General features: G+C 45.3%; 2 protein-coding genes across 6 annotated transcripts; both read right to left on the reverse strand.

Moving 5' to 3' along the window:
• Positions 1-1,507: 1,507 nt before the first annotated feature.
• Positions 1,508-18,086, reverse strand: rgs19 (regulator of G protein signaling 19). Of its 3 annotated transcripts, none has more exons than XM_084681123.1 (6): positions 17,920-18,086; positions 14,235-14,345; positions 5,385-5,524; positions 4,501-4,587; positions 3,943-4,177; positions 1,508-3,099 (listed from the first exon to the last, which is right to left on the reverse strand). In XM_084681123.1, exons 2-6 carry the CDS (start codon positions 14,247-14,249, stop codon positions 2,911-2,913), a joined length of 666 nt encoding a protein of 221 aa, XP_084537249.1. In that variant the 5' UTR covers positions 14,250-14,345; positions 17,920-18,086; the 3' UTR covers positions 1,508-2,910. The 3 variants fall into 3 exon arrangements, with proteins under 3 accessions (XP_084537249.1, XP_084537250.1, XP_084537251.1); XM_084681124.1 differs by having other exon boundaries at positions 14,235-14,606; XM_084681125.1 differs by lacking the exons at positions 14,235-14,345; positions 17,920-18,086 and adding an exon at positions 10,509-10,889.
• A 1,096-nt stretch (positions 18,087-19,182) lies between these two features.
• Positions 19,183-21,715, reverse strand: LOC146252342 (protein LKAAEAR1-like). Of its 3 annotated transcripts, none has more exons than XM_084680862.1 (4): positions 21,580-21,715; positions 21,147-21,336; positions 20,384-20,506; positions 19,183-19,829 (listed from the first exon to the last, which is right to left on the reverse strand). In XM_084680862.1, the coding sequence occupies exons 1-4, from the start codon at positions 21,663-21,665 to the stop codon at positions 19,773-19,775; spliced, it is 456 nt and encodes a 151-aa protein (XP_084536988.1). In that variant the 5' UTR covers positions 21,666-21,715; the 3' UTR covers positions 19,183-19,772. The 3 variants fall into 3 exon arrangements, with proteins under 3 accessions (XP_084536988.1, XP_084536990.1, XP_084536991.1); XM_084680864.1 differs by having other exon boundaries at positions 21,147-21,344; positions 21,580-21,701; XM_084680865.1 differs by lacking the exon at positions 21,580-21,715 and having other exon boundaries at positions 21,147-21,572.
• Between the last annotated feature and the right edge of the window lie 525 nt (positions 21,716-22,240).

Here is a 22,240-nt window from a genome sequence, read left to right on the forward strand (position 1 = left end):
CACGCTTACCCACTGAGCCACAGAGGTTTCCTGCAAAGGTATTTTCTACAAGACGGTGTAATTGCCCTTATGATACTACTAAATGCCAAAGGACAACGTACAGACAACGTACATTTTGTTTCTGCTAACGCCATGTTATAAAACGGAACACTCTGCCTTCTAATCATACTTATTAAACAAGTGAATGTTTGCTGAAGGATTTTTAAGAACTCTTCAATACAGTGACAATGAGTAGACTTCTTGAATATACTTATTTATTTCTGCAACACAGATAAATATTAAACAAGAATTTACAGCTTACCGTGTATTAGGGGTGGGAATCTTTTGGTACCTGAGGTACCTTTTTGGTACCTCACCTTTTTAATTTTTTAAAATCAAATTGCAATTTAATATGTGTTCATAAAAATACATGTGGAACACTGTGAATAGCTAGAAGACTAAAATAGTGATTCATATGTGAATCAATTTTTTCCCCCAACCCTAGGGCTTAGTGCTGAATTAAATTAAATTGGGTGACTAATGTTGCTTTATCTGTAAATTCAATTAATGCTGTTTCAATGACTGAATTCATTGAAAAACATTTTTTTTTCTGAATTTCTTAGATTTTAATACTTTTTTGGTAATGTGTCACGTAGGTCTTAAATTTCAATCTTTATGGTCTTAAAATGTCTTTAAAAAGTCTTAAATGTGACTTACTGAAACCTGCAGGAACCCTTACACACGCAGGGCACGTAGGCAGCGAGCGGAGCGTTCTGTGTTTGTTTTGGCAATGGGAGTGTGTTTCCATACAGTACATGTAAAGAGATAGAGACCTGTACGGTCCCTGTGGCCCACAGGCATGCACTGCACTTACACACTCTTAACTACTGTCTGATTGGAGAGTTGGAGACATTTTTACACACACACACACGTAAGGGAGAATAAGTGAAGCTGAAGGAGAGAGGACTGCTGTTCAAAGTTAGTGGCTTGTGTTCCTGTCAATCAAATGAACTGTAGGCGTTCCTCAAAACTAAGTGTTACAGTGAGTATATATAAACACTCTGTGACCATTTAGGACCAGGATGGGTCAGTGGTTCAAGTTCAAATGAGGGTAATTCTACAACTATTAATCATTAGGGAACTAAACATGCAGGTATGACACGCGAATAATACTACTCACTCTGAAAACACCTCATACATTCAGTGACTGGCCAATGAAGAACCAGCTGCTGGGTGGTATTCATGTCCTGATTGGTCCCTGACGCCCCTTGTGGCTCTGCAGAAAGCAGGTATGTGTGTCGTGTACCTGTGACCTGAGGCTTGAGGACGTGGATCAACCTGCAGGAGGCGACATAGCAGCAAAGTCTCCCAGACAGGAACAGACTTGCACAGTTGGAGTGCACTTTGTGTTTACCCACTACAATATGACGGTGGAAAGTGACTGATCTGAATCACACACCTGGAAGATAAGCAGCGTTGGATGTGCTTGTGCCAGCTGTTTCGTGCTCACATAAGACATTCATCTCAGTTCTCTTTTGGATGAGTCTTTATATATGTACAATAAAATCACAGTTTAACAAAATATAAAATAAATAACAATAATACTAAGTTAAATGCATTTGAATGACAAGTCTGATTAAGACCTAGGCATCTTTTTTTTCCTCTTTACAACTACAAACACCATGTCATCTTCCCCTCTGCCATTTGAGCAGTTGTTTAAAACTTATCAGCCTCTATGTTTTTGTCCTTATTCTCTTTTTTTCTGTATTTTTTATCCATTTAACATTTTGCACCTGGGATATCTCTATAGCCCCCTCCCAGATCAACCAATCACGGCTCAGCCCAGTGCCTGAGACAGCCAATCCCAGCAGGCCAGGGAGACAGTGGAGAGGTCAAAGTTGAGAGTTCACAGAAGCAGCAGAGCCCAGGACATCCCTGGTGGATGAGTGGGGGGGTCAGGGTGAACCTGTAGAAACGTACACTCCAGTGTCTTATTGCAGAGTTTGTCTGGATATTTATAATAATCTTCAAATATGTCCATCAGAGGAAAATATATCGACATAGATGTATATATACATATAGAATCTAAAAAATAGATGTTTTGTAAATCAGTAGTTGGTGCTGTGGAGAGGTGGTCAACACGCAGGTTGGGTTGGTCCAGCACAGACAAGAGAACAAATAGGTATTTTCCATAGTCAACCCTGTGTCTTCCAGTTTAACGTATTTATGTGTGTATTTGAACGAGAGGGAGAGAGAAAACGTGTGTACACATTTGGGTCCAGATAATCCATCTATGGCCCAGACTCCTTGAGGAGGAATTGGCCAAAACATGACAAGGTCCAATGGTGTTAATGGTCAGAATCCCCAAAACAGGGGAGTCGTTTCTCCTTCTAGTGGTTGTGTGTCGGATAATGGCAGAGTATGGCTGGGATAGAGGGACCTAAAGAAGACACATCATGTCGATAGAAAAGGAGAGGTGAGGGAGAGAGCCTTTGAGCTGGTTAGAAGAGATGTTAAACGAGGGGAAGGAGAGAGGAAGTGTGAGAAAGACCGAGAGAGTGTGAGAAGAAGCGAGGGAGTGTGAGGAGAGAAGGAGAGAGGGAATGTGAGGAGTGAAGGAGAGAGGGAATGTGAGGAGGCCGAGAAGGAAAGAGCAGTGTGCAAGAAGAGTGGGGGCGAAGGAGAGATGGGGAGAGATGGGGAGAGATGGGGAGAGATGGGGAGAGATGAGGAGAGATGGGGAGAGATGGGGAGAGATGGACTTGTTATGAGGAGGGGATGGACAGTTTGGTGAGAGAGGAGAGACGAGAGAAGGATTGTCGGGAGGAAAGAGGTAGTACCTGATGGAGCGAGGGACTGATTGACAAAGGGGTGCTGTGCGAGGAGGGACTGATTGAAAGCGAGGAGGAGTGAAGCAGGAAGTGAGCGTGCCTAGGACTCGGAGGAGGTGCGTGAGCTGCCCTGGACCAGATTTCTGTATATGTTGGAGTTGAGGAAGCGGGGGTACGAGTCTCTGTGCATCAGCGTGTAGATCTGCAGCTGTGCGTCCTCAAAGGTGTGGGGCGTGGGGTCGGCCATCTTCTTGTTGATCACTTCCCTCACCCGCGAGTCCAGACTCACCTGGAGCGGAAGGGAGAGGGGGGAGGGAGGAAGGAAGGAGAGGAGTCGGAGGAAGGAAGGGAGATGAGGGGGGTGGAGGAGAGGGGTAGGGAGGGGGGTGAGCAAAGGGCGGAAAGGTGAAGGAAGGACAGAGATTACCCATTGCTCCACTTTAAGCATGTTGCAACAATGACTAGACCTCAGACAGACACAGCTGCACATGTTTGCACACGCACACACACACACACACACACACACGGAAAGGGACTGTAACAACAGAATTCCAGTCCTTCTTCCTGGTCATCTCTTTCTCTCTCTCTCACACACAGACACACACACACACACACACACACAGACACACAGGCGTCTTAACAGCACTCACCACTTACTATTAATAGACCTGCTGGCGGCCAGCGATTTATAGTTTCCTGTGGCCAACCTGTGTGTGTGTGTGTGTGTGTGTGTGCGTAGAGGCAGCAGCAGCAGTGGCTTGTTGACCTCTCCAGCTTGGACACACACTGCAGATGAGAACCGACACTTTCAGCCCCCAGCACTCACTCTAAATACAGCAGCCTGCCTCACCTCACCCCCTGGGCCTCACGCAACATATACAGGACTCAATACTTCATGAGCAGAGGGGACTCAGTATGCTTTTGAGGAAGGAGAGAGAAAGAGAGATGGAAAGTGAAGGAGGCCTTTTTTCTTTCATGTCAAGTTTTTTTCTGGGCAGAGGCAAATCAGTGTTAAAATTTAATGTTTAAATCTCCTTCTCGTCCTCCTTCCCCACCCTCCTACAGTGGTGTCTACAAGGGAGCGGTAGGGACATGTAGTCCTACTGGATGAGACGCGTGAAGAAAGCCCTACCTCTTTAGGGGACAGTATGGAGACGTAGTCCTCGTAGATGATGCGAGCCTTCTCCTCGATGCTGCTCTTGCTGATCTCCTGTTTGAGGTCTTCACAGGACAGCCAGAAGAGCATGTTCTCCTCGCTGTACTCTGTCCTCAGAAACTCCCGGAACACGTTCCTCCCTGCCGGGTTCTTCATCAGCTTGTCAAACGACTGGGCCCACATGCGCATCTCCTCCATCGTGGGTTTGGGACTAGGTGGGGGGGGGAGGGGGATTACTGAGACTGTACATGGGATATACATTAACGTTACATTACATTTAGCATACGCTCTTATCCAGAGTGACTTCCAGTACTTACAGTAAGTACAGGGAAATTCCCCCCAGAGGCGAGTAGGGTGAAGTGCCTTGCCCAAGGACACAACGTAAAGGCCGGGAATCGAACCAACAATCTTCTGATTAACAGCCTGATTCCTTAACCGCTCAGTCATCTGCCCCCCCCCTCCCCCACCACGATTTATAAAGAGTGCAGTACAGTGCACTAGAGCTGAGTGGAGTAGAGGACAGTTGTTGCTCACCAAGGTTCACAGTTTGGTATGGTCTCCATCCTGGTCTCTTGAGACTTCCTCCTCCTGCGCCTCTCCTCTTCATTCCTAACAGTGAGACTGCAAGGTGGTGAAACGGCTTTGAGAAATAACGGCACCGGCTTCTCTCTTTGTCTTATCTCTCTCTTTTTCTGGCTGTCACGATCACTGTCTCTCCGTCACCGATTCTGCCTCGGTCTCTCTCTGCCACGGCCTCTGTTTCTCTCTGTCACTCTTTGTCACCGTCTCTCTGTCCCTCTCTGCCTCTGCCTCTATCTCTTCCCCGTCCTCCATCTCACCGCCTCTAGATACTGCTACATGTGGTGTAACGACCTGCAGGTGCAGATGGTGCTGGCGGCTCTCCAGGTGCGAGCCGGGGTGTATGCTGTTTATAAAGATAACAGGCGGAAGGTGCAACTGCTGTGTTACCACACTTAATGACACACCTCAATGGCAGAGTCAACCACAGGAGTGTTACATGACCCTGCCTTGGTTTCTGCCTAGCCACGGAGGGGGTGGGGGGTGGGTGGGGGGGAGAAAGACAGAGAGAGAGAGAGAAGGGGGAGGGGGGATGGAGGGAAATAAGAAGCAAGGGAGCTCAGCTCTGTGTGAACAGGGCCTCTAGTTAACCTCAGGGCACACATGAGACACACAGCAGTTTTAATCACTGCTATTGCCTCCACTATATGTCTATCTGGGGTGTTAGCAAAGTAGCACACGCATGCGTGTGCACGTAGATGTGCTATTTCATGGCATTTTGTGCTTTGGTGCTGGTGTCAGGGGAGAACGAGCAAGGGGTTGGTTTTGGACACAGGGCCTGAGTGAGAGACTGGAGCATACCATGTGCGGTGTGGGAGTGGGGGTTGTGTGGAACGTACCATGAGCAGCTACAGCAGCAGCACCAGCAGAAGCAGCATGCATTAGGTCTCTGGTTGGTCCTGCCTGGCTGGGCCCGACTGGGAGACTGGTCACTCCGACCCATCGGAGACTCTCGCTCTGTCGGGACAGGGCCTGTGTACTGAGACACACACACATACACACACACACATACACACACACACGTAAACAGGTCAATGATAAGGTCAGATCAGCGAGTCTGTTCCTTCTCCTCTATCAGTGTCTTTGTCTCTGATAACTCTGTCTCTCTCTCCTCTATCAGTGTCTTTGTCTCTGATAACTCTGTCTTACTCTCCTCTATCAGTGTCTTTGTCTCTGATAACTCTGTCTCTCTCTCCTCTATCAGTGTCTTTGTCTCTGAAAACTGTCTCTCTCTCCTCTATCAGTGTCTTTGTCTCTGATAACTCTGTCTCACTCTCCTCTATCAGTGTCTTTGTCTCTGATAACTCTGTCTCTCTCTCCTCTATCAGTGTCTTTGTCTCTGATAACTCTGTCTCTCTCTCTCACAGACACTCTCTTCTATTTCTCTGTGCCTACGAAATGGAACAGAGGTAATGTACACCCCTGTCACAGGGTGCAGAGTCGCGAGTCATGTTCATAAGCTGAGCGCTTCGTGACCAGGGTTAAACCCCCTTCGCTTGGCCTACCTTTGACAGCAAACACAGCTCCACTGTCATCTCCTGACCCTCAGCAGTGTGTGTGTGTGTGTGTGTGTGTGAGAGAGAGAGAAAGAATGAGAGAGAAATAATATGTTTTGTGCCCCCAGTCTTCATTATCAAACAGTAAACCACCATTACAAAGGTTGTGGAAAAGTGGGGCGATGTACGAGAGGGGGAGAGGAGGGAATGGGAGGAGGGAGAGAAAGAGGGAGGAAGGAACAGAGATTGAATAGATAGACTGAGGAAGTGAAAGAGAGAGAAGGGATATGGAGAACCAAGGTGAACCAATGTGATGCGTCATGTGATTGTGCTCTGGATACACACACAGTAATGTACTGTATGTATACAGATATTTTCAGATATTTTCTCTTTCTATATATATATATATATATATATATATATATCTATATATAGAAAGAGAAAATATATATATATATTATAATAAACAATGCAAAAACAAGCACATTAAGTTCACATAGGATAAATTACGACACAGTATATACCAGCTAACAGATATATTTCTTCTGTTCAGCCCATGAAATAATACTCTCCCTTCAAACCAATTGAATCGCTGTGGCTATTTTTAATTTGGCAAATTGCTCGGTCCATAATAATTCTTATCCAATAACATCTGGCCCAGCTGTCCAAAATAGAGGAGCGCTGTCCCAAACATTCTGCATCTGAGTTGGCATGACAACAAACTGACAGATACAATGTTGGGGTGAAAAAAGAGAAAAAAGAGCGGGATAGAGAGTAGGAATTGGGGGTTGTGGAAATAGAGAGAGGGTGGGAGGGAAGGGGTTGGAGAAAAGAGGAGGAAAGAAAGAGAGACAGAAAAAAAAGTTAAAGGAAGAGAGAAGGCAGAAAAGTGAGAGGGAAGTGAGAGAGATGTGAACAGTGTGTGTGTGTGTGGGGGGGGGGGGGGGAGGGGAGGGCGGAGGGGGGACACCACTGTTAAAACAAAAGGCTTGTTTGTTTTCAAAAGTAGAGAAGAGAATGAATAGAGTAGAATAGAGCAGAATACAGGAGGGTAAAATAAAGTGAAACAAAGTAAGAGCAGAGCAGTAAGAGCACAGCAGAACAGAATACTGTACCGGTAGAAGCAAAAATCGACCTCCTGTGTGTGTCCACCAGGGTTCCCATCTCTACACATCATCAACCTCTTTGTCTCCCCTCTCTTTTTTTAGTCGACCAGTGGACCTGGAGCCCCCACTCCATCTCTCTCTCTCTCTCTCTCTCTGCCCCCCCCCCCCTACAGCTGTTCAGAGAGACCAGAGGGTTAACCTGGGTTGCCCCCCCTGTAATCTCCTCCTTTTTCAAGCAGATCCTTTCTCACACACACACACACACACACCTCTTTCTCACTACATACCCCCCTCTCTCTCACACACACAATATTTCTCTCTCTCTCTTTCTCACACACAGCGTTAGATAACACTTCCCCCATGCCTGCCACCCCAGCCAGCTCTATTTATAGCAGCTGGTAAATTGGCTGCACTCGTTTTCTTTGCCTCCCTTCTTTCTTTACTGCTTTCTTTTTCCCCTTGTCTGTATATTTTCAGCTATGGAAGTCAGTTGTACAAGACCTGCCTGTGTGTTTGTGTGTGTGTGTCAGCATGACAGGTAGAGACCGGTCGGTCTTTCCCTAACCTTGGGAGGGGGGTCCTATCTCAGAGAGAGAGACCTAGCTGTCAACACACACACGCACGCACACGCACGCACGCGCACACACCAAACACCAGCAGCAAACACCGGAGGAGTAGTGAAGAGGCCAGTCCCATCTTCATTGTGTAGGTGGTGTCACATTTCTGCGGTGTACGCAGTAGCAGCAGTTTTCTCTCGGCGTTCTTTGAGGACGCCCGCTATGCACACAGACACACACTCTCTTCGGCGATGCGGGGGGGAAAAGCACCGAAAGATCCTGACTCGTCTGAGGGAAACACTTTGAATGGCACTCGCGTACATATTAGCACGCCTGCTTACAAAACGGAACATTTTAAACAGGCTCCAACACACCTATGAGATCAGGTTCCCCCCCCCCCCCCCCACACACACACACACACGTGTGTTAGAGCTGCTCCGTGTGCCATCGTATGGCGTGAGGATGACCCGTCCTCAGGCAGACGGTACACACATGTGAATCCCTCTGGAGGCTGGCCGTCTGCTTACACAATGGTTCCGCATGTGTCTGTGTGCGCGTGTGCGTTCGAGTGACAAGGCACAAGAGTGTGTGACCTCCGCCCCAGCCCTCTCCTCACCCAGAGCAAACAGAGCCAGCAGGAAGGAGTTCTGCTGGCATACTTCCTCTTTCAGCACCATGTTTAGGACCAGTGACAACACAGACACGGCATACCACTGTGTAATGACTTGGTATGAAATGAATGAAGCCGAGAAGCGTTGAAGGCAGTTCTGTAAACCCTGGATACACAATCATAACACGCTGTAACTTGAACCCCGTTTGGATGGATCTGTTTTCTTAGGCGGGAGGAGGGGCATATTTTTAGTGCAGCGCAAATCAGTTCCGTTTACATACTGTGCGTGCCAAAAGTTTAGTAAGTAAAGCGAGTGTGTGAGAGAGGGAGAGTAGGGATTTAGGTCCTGGTCAAGCCGGGCCAGTATCAGGTCTCCTTAGTCTGTTAATGTAAACCCAGGACGGCTGATCTGTTCTAATCCCATTACCCACCCTTTCAATCCTGTTAGCCAGGGTAGGGGGTTATGACCCAAGTCTGGCAACCCATGCCCTGCTCGTGATCCAACCGGCCCCCAGTGTGGGAACAGGGAGCGGCAGGGAGAGAAGTACAGCACAGCTCCAGTTACACGACAATTAATGAAGAAGGTTAGGGGGTTAAGAAACCTGACAGAGCCAAGATGGCTGGAGCATGTCTACATACACACATCTATACACAAACATACACACACATGTCACTGACTGGCTGACTCGGCAGTACACTAGCCACAGCAGTTCTGACCTACAGCTAGTCTGGTTACCACACACACACACACCCACACGCACGCACATGCACACACACACACACACACACACCCACACGCACGCACATGCACACACACACACACACACACACCCACACGCACGCACATGCACACACACACACACGCACACACACATGCACACACACACACACACACACACACATGCACACACACACACACACACCCACACGCACGCACATGCACACACACACACACGCACACACACATGCACACACACACACACACACACACACACACACACACAGCTATCCTGGTCCATCCCTGCGGCTCAGTGTCTGGAGCCAGCTACCACACTGGCTGTTTCCACAGGGATTTAAGCAATTAAGCATTTATTGGAGTATTAATCCCAGAGATTATTCCGGTCTAATCTCACATTCAGATCGGCGGTGGAGAGTAGCAGCTAGGCTGGCCGTGGCTCAGCTCAAGCCTACGCTGCTCTCTCGCTCTGCCCTGGGGGAACTGGATCATTAGCCAGCCTTAAGTACAGAGAGAGCAGCCGTCTGGGACAGCCGACAGGGCAGAGACAGTGGGACACAGGGCCCAACTCATCCCACTGCATCCCGGGATGTACACCGCGCTGCCGTCATGGAGATGTCATGTGTGGGCGATCAAGTGACAGCTGACGGGTCCAGCAACTGTACCCAGCCTGCCAGGCAAATCACATCCAGCCAAAACACTGCATTCCACACCCTACCTAAACCAACACACACACACAACCACCCTTGCCGTAGTCTGTGGGCCTCCCCATAGTTATCCACCTACCCAGTAACCCTCACGCCTAACCAGTGGTTGAATGGGTATGGTATATATATATGGAGAGACTGGGCCCAGTCCTTGCCTTCTGTCCCAGCTTCCTTCACCAAGCTGGCACTAGCCACACAGCTCCAGTGGCAGTTCTCCTCTACCAGACCTCCAACATACCTGAGCTGGAGCCTATGTGTGGGGGAGAGAGGCCTAATAACCCAATAGCTCCAATTATTAAGAATATATAGTGTACATGCTGCACACGTGGACACACATAAGACAACCCCCCCCCCACACACACACACACACACACACCCCCATATAATATCTTCCTGTGATCTGAATACCTGCTTGGGCAGGATAGGAATTGTCTCTACCAGCAGACTCCTGTCAGGCTGTTCAAACAACTCTCAGTGAAGCTGCCTCTGGCCTCACACACATAAACTCACGCAACACACACACAACACACAAGCATAGGCAGACAAACACACACAGAAACCCATAAATACACCCAAACAGCCCTACATGCCAAGAGATTCTAGGTTCTTTAATAGAATGCAATGCTGGAGAACTGTTTGCTCCAACGTGCATTTGTCTCATCTCCTTATAAGGTCATACCAGTCTTAAATGCCTCGCCTCTGACCATGGTCATACGCACACTTGAAATAAAGAACGGGCCGGCAATCTCACCGTTGGACACGAGCAGGCAGAGACAAGCACAGATCAATGAACACCCTCCTCAGTCCTCAGCTCCTTGTCCCTTCTTCTTCTTAGCTTTCACCAATCCCTCCATCAACCAATGAAGCAATATTCCCAATCATCAGAGAGAAGTCACACACCATCATGAGCGACCCAATGACAGGAAGGGGAGAGAGAGAGAGGGAAGGAGAGCGGGAGGGCGGAGAGAAGACAGACGGACATAAATTCAATGATGTGAAGGAGAGAGAGAGAGAAAGAGAGACAAAGAGAGAGAGAGGGGGAGAGAGAGAGGTGGAGGAGGAGAAAGAGAGACTAAAGGAAGTGTTGAAACTGTTCTGATGTTGTGACATGGGGTTATGTGAAACTTCATGAGTCAGCATCCTCTCTCCCTCTTCCCTCCTCCTTTAGCTCCCCCTCTTCCTGTTTCTTATTAAATACTGTCTCCAGACAAACCAGTGTGATGAGTGACACTATAATAACCCTAAGTATTTTTTACGGACTGTGCGTAACCTTTCCGTACGGATGACCAATCAAAACACAGATGTTTCACAACTCCTGCACAGTAGCCTATCAATTTGATTTAAAAGCTTGGAGCACGCCCACCTTCTGCAAACAGGTCCATAAAACAATGCAAAATGTGAACCAGGGGTAACATCACATCATACTGTCACAGTCCCTGTCTGTTACACCACGTTAAACTGTAACATCACACCATACTGTAACTGTCCCTATGAATGTAACTGCAACCCCTACAGAAGTTTTACTACTGTTCATTACAATAAATATTTCACAATCATTATGACTGTGTTAGTGCATGTGTTTGTGATTATGTGCATGAGCAGAGGGTGGAGGTAGAGGCAGGGGGCTTATCCACGGGTCTGTTTGTTATACGAGTCTCACTCATATAATTCATCATCAAAGTAACCAATTCACTCTTTCCAAGAATTCAGGGCCTAGTTCTGCGTGTTGGCATGTGAGTGATTGCATTCATCATTAGATATATTATCACTGTCCAACAATAAATAAATACAACTCATGACTCTTCTGACCACTCCCCATTGCCTCCAGGATTGTAACGGTCCTCTCCTTGTTCTTCCTAGCTGAGTCGCCTCCGGGTTCTGAGGGTTCTAAAACTATGACAATAGAGAACTGTATGAGGCCTAATGAAATCACAGACTACTGGTTCACTCAGCACTGTCAGCTGTTAATAAACGCAAAACGCTAATAAAGCAAACGCTTTGTTGCCTCGATTTGTTAAAACGATTTGTTTGTAAACCTCGACCTAGGGTCTCGGTTAACAAACGTTTTAACAAATCTCGGTTTACAAAGGCGTTTGCAGACCTGTCGAGGAGTAAACATTTGCTGTTTATCAGAGCTGGCCAATGCACAAAAAACTGCATTGAAACTGAAAACTGGTGGGTTAGAGGAGATGGCATGATAGATCCTGGAGGTCTGGTTAACGGGCTAATATACACTACCAGAAAGTCTCTTTTCTTGAGAGCAGTAAATACTCCTTACCGTATTATCTGGTCGGTTTCTACTCTAGTCTGGTACCTTAAGTTCACACTCAGTCAGAATAAATAAGATGACTGAATAAAGACTCGAAACCACTCTCAGTGGGGGCAGAAAAGTGAAGGAGAACTCCAGAGAGAGACGGGATGAAAGAAAGATAGAAAGTGAGAGAGTAAGACTGTGAATGAGAGGACACTCAACTGAATGTGACAGGGACAAGTTGACAGGAGCTAAATATAGGGCTGGCATGTGCAAATAATTGAAATGTAATTTAGTACTATGGAGCTACGGAGCTATTGAGCTTGACAGTGGAGCTTGGAGGAATTTAGAATACACAGAGGAGACGAGAAGAGGAAAAGTGAAGAAGTGAAGAGAAAAGAAGAGAACAAATAGATAGTGTGTGTGACTGTGTGTGTAGGCGTGCATGCAGCAACTTGCTCATGGGCTGCAGGCTGTGTGGGATGGGGTCAGATGGCTGAGCGGTTAGGAAATCGGGCTAGTAAACAGAAGGTTGCCGGTTTGATTCCTGGCCGTGACAAATGACGTTGTGTTCTTGGGCAAGGCACTTCACCCTACTTGCGTCGGGGGGGAATGTCCCTGTACTTAAATGACTACATGTAAATGTGTGGGAAGACAGAGACAGTCATCATTCAGTCACCTCAATACCTCCTCAAATCTACTATTTGGACAGAAAAAAAAAGTGATGTCAAGCATCATGAATTGGCACAAGATTAGAATTACAAAAGAGATGGATGGAGAACATGAAAACATATAGCGTTATAAGAAAAGAATGGATGGAGGTGAAAAGGACATTTTAAAATCCATGACTCAGTACTGTTGGTTCCAACGGGGCATGATCTAGTGAAAGAAGCCCTAGTCTATATTATGCAAATGTTAATTTGTCAAGTTTAGGGTTAATTTTGTTATAAGGTATTCTGTGTGTGTGTGTGTTTATGTTTGTGTGTGTGTGTCACATCCTGTTTGTCACTGACTCTCCCAGTTCTAATCTTAACCAGATGCCAGCACCAAGTGGCCATGCATCATGTGACAACCAAAGCAGCTCCCCCCCCCTCTCTCTAGCTCTCTGTCTCTATCTCTCTCTTTCTCTCTCTCTCTCTCTCTCTCTCTCTCTCTCTCTCTCTCTTCCTTTCTCTCTTCTCTCTCTCTCTCTCTCTCTCTCTCTCTCTCTCTCTCTCTCTCTCTCTCTCTCTCTCTCTCTATCTATCTATCTCTCTCTGGCACAGACACACACACGCACACTTTATTAGTTATTTTCTTGTAATTCAATTGTACATTTGTCTATCTCCCTCTGTTTCTCCTCTCTGTCTCTTTTCATTGTATTCTATTCTACATCTATTCTTTTTCTATTCAAGTTGTATTTATTTGAGGCTCTTAGTCCTCTCTGAAAGGTTTTCAGTCTGAGGAGCCTTGATTCTGAATGTGTGCAATGAGGAGTCAGAGTCTATCCAAAGGTACATTTTGATTGGCTTATTTCACAGTTAATATGATGGCGCAGAGGAAGAACATTCAGATAAAATAGAGAAAGAGAGAAAAGAGAAAGGGTTAAGGGGAGGGCAGGGAAGTGAAGATGTGGATAAGAGAGGAGTAGGGTGAGTGAGAGGGCAGGGATGAAGAGAGGTGGAAACGGATGATGGGAGAGAAGATTGCTGAGGGGAAAACTGAGAGGAAGAGAGAGAGAGAGAGAGAGAGAGAGAGAGAGAGAGAGAGAGAGAGAGAGAGAGAGAGAGAGAGAGAGAGAGAGAGAGAGAGAGAGAGAGAGAGAGAGAGAGAGAGAGAGAGAGAGAGAGAGAGAGAGAGAGAGAGAGAGAGAGAGATGAAAAAGTGAGGCCAGAGAGGAGGATGGGTAAAGGAGTGGAACATGCACATGACAGTCTTGTGTACCATGTGTGTTCCAAGCTGGGGCTGACTGATTAACTGACTGACTTGACTGGTAGGCTGACTGACTGACTGACTGACAGGCTGACTGACTGACAGGCTGACTGACTGGCTGACTGGCTTCATCCCTCTCTGAGGTCAGGAAGTAAGCACACAATATGACAGGCACAACAACATCAACAACCAGAACAATAACATACAACAACAACATCACCACTATTGGAAAGACAACAACAAAAGAAAACAACACACCAGGGAACAACATCACAACACATATATACAGATGTATAGATATATAGAAAGAGTTACCAGTATGTCCATCATGGCTTGACAGCTCGCAGCCTATTAGTTTTATAATCCTCAACGATGTTAACAGCCTGGTAACATGCATGTCATCCCCCCTTTGGCCGTGGACCTCTCCTTCATACAAACCAAGAAAACACACATACACAGGCACACGCGCACACACATCCACAAAAAGAGAGATAGAAACACAACATACAGAAAGGGAGAGAGAGGTGTACGTAAGAAACGGAGTTAGCTCTAGTTGTATCACTCGGTATCACTCGGTAACCCAAAGAACATCATTGCTTTTTGTCCATTCCTTCAGTCTCAGAACTACATTCTGGTTGAGGCACAACTGTTTCTCTAGTGCTCGGAAAGGGTCCATGTAGAATCCATCTGGAGGGGGGGGGGGGGGGGTAGAGGGAGGGTGAGAGGAAAAGAGGGAGGGTGAGGCAGGGATGAAAAGTGGTGCAGTCGTGCAGTGGGGAGGGGGGGGTTGAAGGAGGGTTGGATGGGTGGTAGAGAGGGCAAACATTCACAAAGGGTTGAGGTAGGAACTTTCAAGCTGAACCGTCATACCTATAAACAGCAACACTGCAATGCCACCAGCCAGCCAAGACATGATCCAACAATTCTATAGACTTAAACACAGAGCAAACTAACAGAACCCATAGACACACAGACAAACTAAGTCCCAAAATGGAACACTTGTAGTAGGCCTAATCCGTAACCAGCTAACTGAACCTAAGGTGTGGTTGCTTGAAGACCTATCTGATCGGATGGCATGTTGGGATCTTGAGACTTTAAGCTCAACTCCCAAGCTTCTTAGGGATAGGTTGACGAGTTCTTACATGTATTTACCACATAGACGAGAATGAAGAAAAATACCACAAAATATCCAAACAAACAAATTACCACTTTTTCCAATGCAGTTTGGCTGTAGAAAATACCACACCTACTAAGTTTGACAACCAACATAAAAAAAACATCACTTTAGATGTAATTAAGCAGTAAATTAAACTGTTTTTTAAACTGTAACTTTGGATACCTACAAATACTGTAAAATGACCCTTACAAGAACTAGGCCTGTATGAATATAACTTTAAGGCCAGACCATAGGTCAGACCACATGCCCTTCTTCCCCTTTAAAAGTCAACGACAAGAGAGACAGAAAGGGAGGGAGCCCTGCACCCAAAAAGGGGAAATGAGTGACAGACAAAATGAAGAAAGAGATAAGAGGAAGTGGGTGCAAAACTGCCAGTGGAAGAAGAACACAGAAGCTAGACTATGAGAGAAAAAAGTAAGCAGTGTAAGTGTTATATCACTGTAGGCTAGGCTAGATGTCTCCTGTCTGCTTTGGCTTTGCTCCATCCCTCATTCTCCCCAGGTCTGTTTGACAGAAAGATTGTGCAAGATATAAGAGGGATTATAACATCTTATAAAAAAGTTGTTAAAAGAGAGATAGAGAGAGAATGAGGAATGAGGGAGGGAGAGAAGGAGGGAGAGAAGGAGGGAGAGGGAAAGAGAGAGGGAAGGAGGAAGAGAGCGTGGAAGAGGGAGTGATGCCGTGCCGACAGCCAACCAGAGTGGCATGAGTGAGTCATACTTCCTCTGGAGGAGGCTGTGTGCTCTCTCTCTCTCTCTCTCCCACCCCCCCTCACACACTCTCTATACATCTCTCTCTCCTTCCTGCAGACTCATTCAGACCATGGGGGTACTGCTCTCGAGTAGGCTTCTGTCACTAGCATGGCCTACATATGCAGCATGTGAAGGGGAGGTGGTTTGGTAAGACTGAGAAAATTCAATGTCTGCTCGCCAAGCCTGTGAGTCAACCACTAGACCAAGAGGTGTTCCATTTGGGGCAACAAAAAGTATTTAACGTTACAAAAGTTCAATGAGAGGGACTGCATCGTTATCCTCCATAACCTTTCACATGAAAACACTTTCATTTAACATCTACAACTACACCAAAGGAGAGTCGTTAAAACGCCACCTTCTCACGACTCTGTGTGTGAGAGAGAGATAAGCCATAACAGAGGGACATGAGAAAAAGAGCCTAGTCTCAGCTCTGATCTCATGTCCTCTGTGGCTATCCTCCTCTTTTTCTTCTGTTGGAAGCGTCTGGTTCCCTTTGTGGCCTCCAGGTGATGAAAGAGAATGAGAGAGGAAGGTGGAGGGTGGTAGGGAGGGCAAGATGTAGAGGTTGGGGTAGGGTAGCTCAATAGAATAGAGGCTGGTCATTTTATTTTTGAATACTTTGGCTGTAGCCAGACTTGTACTTGCTTCTAACAACAAATGTAGCTGCTTTTTCAAATGTTTGTTTGTTTTTTCATTTTGTTGTGGTTTTCCTGTCATGTTTTTTCGTTTAAGTGAGAGGTGGCAGTCGTTACTTTTTTCAACTATTCGTTTCCCCCAAGCGCGCACCCAGTGAATTGACACGCGCGGTCTAGTTCAGAGCGCTACGCCGCCACGCGACACCAAGGGGCCCCGCCCCCTCATCTTCCTCCGCTCAACGGGCACGCGACTTTCCCGGCCCCGCGCGCACAAAATTCATTCACCCGAACGTCTCGCGCATGAGTCACGAACGCGCTTTACTACACAGAATCGAGAAGATTGAGGGGGCAGAGAACATCCTTTTACCTAGGTAAAACTGAGACTGTTCGGATGAAAACAAGAACAAGGTAAAGATCAAGCTTACACGATCAACAGGCAAGTTAGATCATCTCAAAATAGCCCACACACTTCTTGACAAATAAAAACAAACTTTATACGAGCAAATTAATTCCAGGTTCCCTCCACTTCCTTAAAGCTCTTTACTTGAGTCTATATATATATATATATATATATATATATATATATATATATATATAGACTCATGTGTGTGTATAGCCCTCCTGCAAACAAGGCTCTGAATGTAATAATCGTTTAGGTTTCATTTAGTGTTTTATATTGTGATTGCTGGGTAACCAAATGCCCTATACCTACCCCTATATGTTTTACAGAAGCACAAAAGCACTCTGCTTTTTAAGTACTGAGTGTGCATGGGTCCAGACATAAGGCGATCTCCGGTGGATGTCACAAAGGATGTAAACCGAGTGTTAAACCATCTGGAAATTATCCTGCAACATTGTTTTTGTAACCTATAGATTTTCTTCTGTCCCGAGTTGTTTCGTTGTAGGCTAGTCTGGTACATTTAAGTTAAGAACATGAATCGCCCACCTTTTCATTTTACAGTCGGCAAGCCAACATGTTTGCGTTACTCACAAGGATGTCAAATAAATCATATCCGTGCTGGTGAGAGCCTTATAATCGTATCAAAAAGAAAACGGACGACATCTCCATATTGCAAATAATAGTCCACCGTCCATAGACCGTTCCCACTATTAGAAATGAATCACCGAGACGGAATAAGCAAGTCGGAGTCCCTCCTCAGTTTTTACGAATGATAATAGTGGTTATTGTATCCAAGACAATCGCCAGTCTATCCGCTGAACAGCTTGATCCTCTCACCAATGATGACAAGTGTTGTCAGGCAAAACGACCGCTGTTTTGTCGGTTGTTTTACGGTTTTTGGGGACACGGAGGTTTTTCTTCCGACTCTATCCATTCTTGAGGAATCACGGACCTTTGCAAAACGGGAAAAGCCCACCATTGACTGCCCAACTGAACCTTTTTTCACTTGGCATACCCATACGATTACCATACTTACGATTTTTGCATTAGAACGATCTGGAGGACGGTATCCGTTTCGCTTTCGGAGGCACATCCGTTTGTTTTATGTAGTATTTTTCTGTTGAAGAATACAGTATGTATTCGCTCCAGCGTTCCAGCTCCTGGGATCGACACCCTTACCAAGGCGAACGGAGGCTGAAGGGCGCATGCGTTAATCTACTGTAGACCGCTCCGTGCAGGCGGTACAGGGACGACTTCCTCGGTTGCCATTTGGTACTAAAGTCCTGTTAGAGCTAAATAACTTTTCAAATGCCAGTAAAACAATGCTGTATGTCTACAAATGTCTGATATAGGCTACTTCAACAACAGTGGGAGATTACCATCATCTGCTGACGGTTGCAAGTTAATTACAATCGAAGTTAGTTTGGAACGCTTCTTGAAGCTCATTTAACAATGAGGTCACCCATCTATGGTAATAGGTCACTGGCTTCGGGAAACTTTGTTGCCTTCACAAAATGTAATAACCTCAGTAGTACGTCCTGTCATGTAATGATACTAAAGCTTGTGCATGAAAGAGATGAAAGTGTCCCAGAAGGCTTATGCAGAGGCAGTTTCAGAACTCGTGCTACATCCTGCGAGAAGACACGGACCACAAGATTTACAGTCTGATATAAAAACAAAATCTTCACCTGAATTTTTGAAGAACAACCCATTCCAATTATTGATCGAAACATCAAATTTGAGGCTCATTGCAGAAGACAGTTATTCGCATCTCTTTCAGACATCGGCTTGTTTGTCCAGCAGCAGGCGCCAGAGACCAACAATAGCTTGACAGGGAAACTGGAGCCACTGTGGTGGATCAGGAAGTCACCAGTGACAGCTGCTTCACGCACACTTCATCTGCTTTTTCATATTGCCAATAAAGTGAAATATAAAACTAGTTTAGGAAAAAAACACGTTTGAAAAATAATTTTGAAAAAGAGACTACCAAAAATTAGGCCTAATCATGCACATATCATTTGTGGCAATACAACATAATGTATCATACATCATATTTCAATGGATTTTTTCAAATGGTAAAGAAAATATGTATACATTTATTTTTGTTTCTGTTTGATGTCAATCTGCTGTTGCCACTAGATGTCAGTCAAGCTCTCCTCTGCAGCAGAACAGAGCCTTAATTCCAACACTCAACCTTGTCCTCACATCACTTTACATAAAGAACTAGTAGGCACATACACACACACACACACATACACACACACACACATACACACATACATACATACTTACATTCACACACACATACACACACACACACACACACACACACACACACACACACACACACACACACACACACACACACACACACACACACACACACACACACACACACACACATGGTTCAGGAATTCAGGTTCAGAGAGACATCCGTACCCATTGCCTCTTCTCACCAAACCCATACAGGGGAATATGGATGATTGGTGCTATCCATTACTTTATTTCAGACTTCCGGAAGGTGAACAATGTTTTATCTACGTGTTTGACACAGTTAATCCCAGTGCTGTTAGAGCTAATGTGAGCTAAGTGAGTTTGAGGCTGCATTGAAGGTTCTGTCCTGGCCAGGCCTTCGCCCCTCACTGGGAACAGTGAGTCACCCTCCCATATGAAGGGCAACTGTTACACAGCAACCAAACTGGGGGAGGGGGAATGGATGGATGGAGAGATGGCATAGAAGAGGAGGAAATGGAGGAGAGGAGTGGATGAGGTAATGGGGTACATGAGGATTTGTAAATAAAAGCGAGAAAGTGGAGGGACTCTGGAGTGGAGGAAGTGGAAATGTCACAGCTACAAAAAATAACACACTTCATGGAACCATGCAGCAGGTCACTGCCAGCCAGTCACTCCTATGTCATCCTCCAGAAGCTTTTTGATCCTCTGTTTCTGTGGAGAGATATGTCATATTATAGAGATGATTAAGCTACTCATCATAGCAGTGACTCTCCAGATCAGCGTTCAGTAGTCTATGACCATGGACAAGACCTAAACATCCGTTTCAGTCTATTGTAACCGTAGTCATACAGTACCCCACATGTTGTTTTCTGATTCAAAATACACACAGAGGTACACACACTTACAGTATTTGTTTTCAGCATCTCAATCTAAACACGCAGACGCTTAACAATCTATGTAAGTGATTGTGTGTGCGTGTATGTGTGTGCGTGTGTGTGTGTATGTATGTATGTGTGTGTAGCCCATGTCAGTTCTCATTCAAGGGTTCCCTCCATGAGGAATGAAGCAGCCAGATGTTTATCTCCAGATATCAGCAACTTGCCGAGACATAACAGGTTTGTCCGCTTCTTGGCTGTCAGCACTCAATTACAGTCTGATCTCGGCAGTGTTACATTGTGCTGTGTGTGTATGTGTGAGTGTGTGTGAAAGTGAGAGAGGGGGTGTGGGGATAGAGAGAGAGCCATGACAGAACTCCCACCCTTCACCTGCAGTTTGTTCAGGCAGTCGATGGTGTTGATCTTCTCTTCCTTAGGGCGCAGCAGCAGCTCCAGGCGGATGGCGTCCATAGCACTGTCCTGGCAGGAAATCATTAGATCGATCTCCTGGGCCTGAGGGTACAGGCACAGGGACATCAAAATAATATAGCAGCCTGGCATGGTGCTAGCCACTGTAATGTAACCACTGTAATGTAACCACTGTAATGTAACCACTGTAATGTAACCACTGTAAATCCATCAGGTAGTCTAGGCTTCAGGGTCGGACTGGCCATCGGGAGAGTCAGAAAGATTTCCAGAACGTCTGGTCAAACGACTACGGCATTATGTATATATATATATATATATATATATATATATATATATATATATATATATATATATATATATATATATATATATATATATATATATATATATATATATATATATATATGTATATAATACACGGTTGTGGGACGGTCTGCGTTTTTAAAATCCCGGGCCGTTTACCAGTCCCAGTTCAGACCTGCCAGGCTTCAATCCCTTATGTTGTACGACAGACGATTGATTATTGTTCTCTGCAGATTCTATGCCATTGAATTGTAACTGACGATAATATTATTTGATATTAAAAAAAAACACAATCAATAATTCAGGTTGAACTTTTTTCTATATCCTGACAGAATTAAAGACAAATAAGGATGTAACTGGCCATATTTAAGCCTTTCTCTGAGTAACCCAAGTTACTAGTGCAACTGGTTTATTGGTTTACCCTCAAATGGTTGTACTGCAGTCTCATCTGACGGAGGCGGTCCCTGGCTTCAGCGGCATTTATGCGGCCTAGTCGTTCCTGCTCTCTGTTCTTTTCCATTTCTTTCTTGCTGCAATGATGCACCGGCGCCCTCTTCCGCACATCCGTTAATTGGTTAGACCACATCCGCTGCCGGGACATCGTCGTAAAACTGCGCACCTCATTTTTAAAGTTCAAGTTCAAATGAGAAGGAAATATATATGCTCGTTTTCAATTCACATAAAATCTGTGAAAACATTGCAGTTAAAACGCTACTAGTCAAACCTGCCAAACCCACATTTAACCTACACTAAACAGCAAGTAAAATAACGCTCGATCCCTGTTAGATTAGAAAGCTTTCTACTGTAAATCAGCGTTCGCTTGCTCGCTGCCTACAATTGTCGTGTCTTTTTACCTTATTTTTAGGTGGTTGGATTTAGCGAGTGTTGAGTGTGGGCAGCAAACTCTACAAATGCCTTTGTTGTAAAAAGCCGTTGTCATAGAAGCATAGTAGTGATGTTTGCAAGTAGGCTACACACACTATGATATTAGCGTACATTTAAGCCCACTCACAAATCAAACTGTCAGATTAAATATTATCCTTTATTTTGACGTTGACTCGGTTTTGTTTCGACTCAAAGTGATAAATAAATATAACGGCCATGTATTCATGTGTCCTGGAATGTATGCACACGGAATAACCATTGTGTGAGTCGTATTCAGTGGCGATTTTAGACCCTTTTTAGGGGTGCTCAAGCACCCCTAAATTTCATCTCAGCACTTCAAAAAATAATATTAATAAAACATAAAAATGATTATTGTTTATTATCATTTGATGCTGGTAGTTCATGAAGAAAGGGACATCCTTAGTTTTTCATTCATTTATTCAATATTTTGCATAATAAGACATAAACAAATAAATTGTTATCCAGTGAAATTAGGGATTTATTAGCAAGGGGGTTTAGCACTTTTCAAGACACTGTACTGTATTCATGTCACATTCTCATTGGGGGCTGAGCACCCCTAAAAGTCTGATCCTAGAACCGCCCCTGCATGTATTTATGGCCTGGTCATCA

The sequence above is a fragment of the Hypomesus nipponensis genome, chromosome 18 (genome assembly GCF_054491055.1).
Source record: "Hypomesus nipponensis isolate SF chromosome 18, ASM5449105v1, whole genome shotgun sequence".
NCBI lineage: Eukaryota > Metazoa > Chordata > Actinopteri > Osmeriformes > Osmeridae > Hypomesus > Hypomesus nipponensis.